This window comes from Astyanax mexicanus, chromosome 20 (assembly GCF_023375975.1).
Source record: "Astyanax mexicanus isolate ESR-SI-001 chromosome 20, AstMex3_surface, whole genome shotgun sequence".
Classification (NCBI taxonomy): domain Eukaryota; kingdom Metazoa; phylum Chordata; class Actinopteri; order Characiformes; family Acestrorhamphidae; genus Astyanax; species Astyanax mexicanus.
The window spans coordinates 12,858,084-12,861,044 of record NC_064427.1 but is presented as its reverse complement, the minus strand read 5'-3'; the positions used below and the strand labels follow the sequence as shown (position 1 = coordinate 12,861,044).

Below are 2,961 nucleotides of genomic sequence, written 5' to 3'. Positions count from 1 at the left end.
TTTAAAACATTACACATGTATTTACCCAATTTAGTGAGTTGTTGAGACTAGAGAATCCCAATAAACTATACTTACTGGAGTGTGAACAGAATAAAGTAGCTTTATATAAACAGTACGGCTAAATCCACTAGATCAGCTGAAATCAAGTCTATTGCACGGAGCGGAAACGGAGCAAAATCTACTCGTTGTATGTTTTAAATAAGCCTTTAAACCTATTCTGACTACTCTTTTTTATACTTTAAAGTACGGAATTACGTGGACACTGTTTTACAACAGAAGTAAAAAGTCGCCGACCCGAAGAAACAGAAAAAAACGAGCGCAAACGCGAACAAATTGAGCCTATCTGAGCTGCTCTGCGCTACGTCATGATCTCGACATGCGCAGTGAAGGGGGAACAGGGGGAACTGAATTCACCGTAACACCGGGAAACGGGGGGAAAAAGCATCGCTGATGTTAATGGTGTAAACACAGTGTTCACCATGAGCGCCATGAGGACAATTCTGACCAGTATAGCGGCGATTGCGGCAGTGTGCTCTGGGCTGGGGATGTGGAAGGCCGTCGCCCCTGGAGAGGAGCGAAAAAAAGAAATACTGAAGGTAATAAAATGTAATGCTCTTGTAGTTGTTAAAGTCCTGGTCGTACTCTCTGTTCCGCCTTAAATAGGTCTGCCCTTCTTAAGGTGGAATGGAGAGTTCCAACTATAAGCCATCTTTCTCCTTAATCAAGCTGTAATTACCTTGCATTTCAAATATCATATAAGTTATTTTAGCTATAATTTACAACATTTCCACATCATCCCAGTCCCAGTCCTACATGCCTCCTTCAGCCCCAGAATCTAATGCACATAAGTCACTGTCATGCTCCCTGCTCCAACACACCTGATCATCAAAAGCTTGATAATTACTTGCAGATAAACAATATACCAAATGTACAACAGCATTTTTAAAAGTGCCTTCCAGCACCATACCAGTTTACACCAGTACAGACCTGAATATATATATATATATATATATATATATATATATATATATATATATATATATATATATATATATATATACACACTCATACATACATGCATTTTGAATACATTTATTTGTCAAATGACTTGAGACCAGTATAAACCAGACTGATTGATATGCTCAATCTGCACCATGCACCACACCTGTACAAGATCAGGTAATAGGGGTTTGAGCATTGATATGCTGATCAACACGTATGTCGACAAGCAGAAGAACTTATTATAATATTATAATTCATGCTGAGACGACTTCCAACTCTAAAGGTTATTCAGTGCTGTTGTTTAAGCTAAATGAATCATCAACCTATATTTAATTTAGTTTCTAATTGAACTATTCTTTACCATGTTTCTCTCTAAAAGCAACTACCCGAGTCCAATCCGGCGCGGATGGAGGAGAGCAGGAACAGGAATGCTCTAATGATGCAGGTCCTGAAGGATGCTGCAGACACCAACGACAACCTTGCTCGAGGTTACAGGAGCCAGAAGTAAAGAGAGTTTTTCCCCTAATACAAGAGATTCACCTCTGAGGAGCCTTAATGTGCAGAAGAGCTTATGGACATCAGTTGATCCTAAGATTTCACGTTCTGCTCATATTCAGTCTGGAAAAGAACTATGATGCTAGACTTGTTAAAATATCTGTAAAGTAAAATGGATGTAAATATAATGTAATTAAATCACCCATTGTATGAAATGCTTGTATTTATGACTGTTGAATGGAATGTTGGTGAAGCCTGTACATTATATATTAAACAACATCATCAAGTAAATCCATTACTGTTTTATAAACTTCACAAGTACATGTATTAATGTATATTTTAACAAGCATTTATAAAGCTAAGCGTAAGTCGTTAAAGTAATTCAGGTAAGTTAAGGGTGTTTATTTATTTGGATAAATAAAGTGTTTATCGGATTTATTGTACTCAATTATTATTATACAAACTGTGCTGAGTGCTGATTCTCTCTGCGCAAATTGTGCGCAGTGCTGGCGTCCTCTGCGCGCGACGGAGAAAAACAGTTCCTGTGGCTTGAGGTCAACGTGACTTTTAGAAAAGCGAGACAAATCCACTTCAAATATAAACAGAAATCGGAGTTAATGTTAATTATGATATAATAAACAATCCTCCGTCAGAAAAAAGGTTCCGGATTCTGCAGAACTTAAGCGCGGTGAGAAAGAAGGTTAATACTTTTTCTTCTAAACTCAACAAACTGATTTAACGTTACAGATATTTAGGCCTGATTTTACTTAAATACACTATTTTCACACCAATTCTGCTTCTTAGGGGTTGGAGGTTTGCTGTCTGTAGTTTAGATGCAAAATACAACGGAGGCACTATCTGCATGACATGCAGTGTACTGGGCACAACGACGTTGAACTTATTCTTATTCAGATTTCCGTTCCACCTTAAATGCTGGCTGAACATACAAGCGGCCGCCTGTAGCGACAGCATGTAAGCAAAGCGCTGTGCAAACGCTTTGAATAAAGGGCAGAACACAAAGCGAGGGACAGAGTTTATTATGAGTGGAATATAATGCAAATCAAATTAGATGATATGAATTAAAACGTTATTGCTCTCACTTTTGGCCTAATTCCCAGGCCATTATCTCCTCAGTCTTAAGTTGTCTCTAATACACAATACATAAGACTGTCAAAAACCTGGGGGCTGTTTTACGAAGCGAGCTTAAAAAAGCGGCGCTTATTTGAGTAATACTCGCTTGAGCCAAGTTCACTTCCAGCTAGTTCCGTTCCACTAACGCCATTTAGACTCAACCTGTTCCCACTAATTCAAGCCAGGCTTTTGTAATCAAGGCTCACGCGTGTGTACACGGTATTTACATAGCCTCAGTAATCGAGCCCTAAAAAGCCGAGAAAAATGTTTAAAGAGGTGAAGAAATGCGCTGTTTTTTTCTCTCCTGCTGAACAGGAGTTACTTATACGTCTA

At 38.6% G+C, this 2,961-nt stretch overlaps 1 protein-coding gene across 1 annotated transcript; it reads left to right on the top strand.

Annotated features, from left to right (window-relative positions):
• Window positions 1–394: 394 nt before the first annotated feature.
• LOC103027177 (ubiquinol-cytochrome-c reductase complex assembly factor 3) lies at window positions 395–1,931 on the top strand. The gene is made up of 2 exons (XM_007242409.4): window positions 395–596; window positions 1,382–1,931. The coding sequence occupies exons 1-2, from the start codon at window positions 480–482 to the stop codon at window positions 1,508–1,510; spliced, it is 246 nt and encodes an 81-aa protein (XP_007242471.1). The 5' UTR covers window positions 395–479; the 3' UTR covers window positions 1,511–1,931.
• The last annotated feature ends 1,030 nt before the right edge of the window (window positions 1,932–2,961 follow it).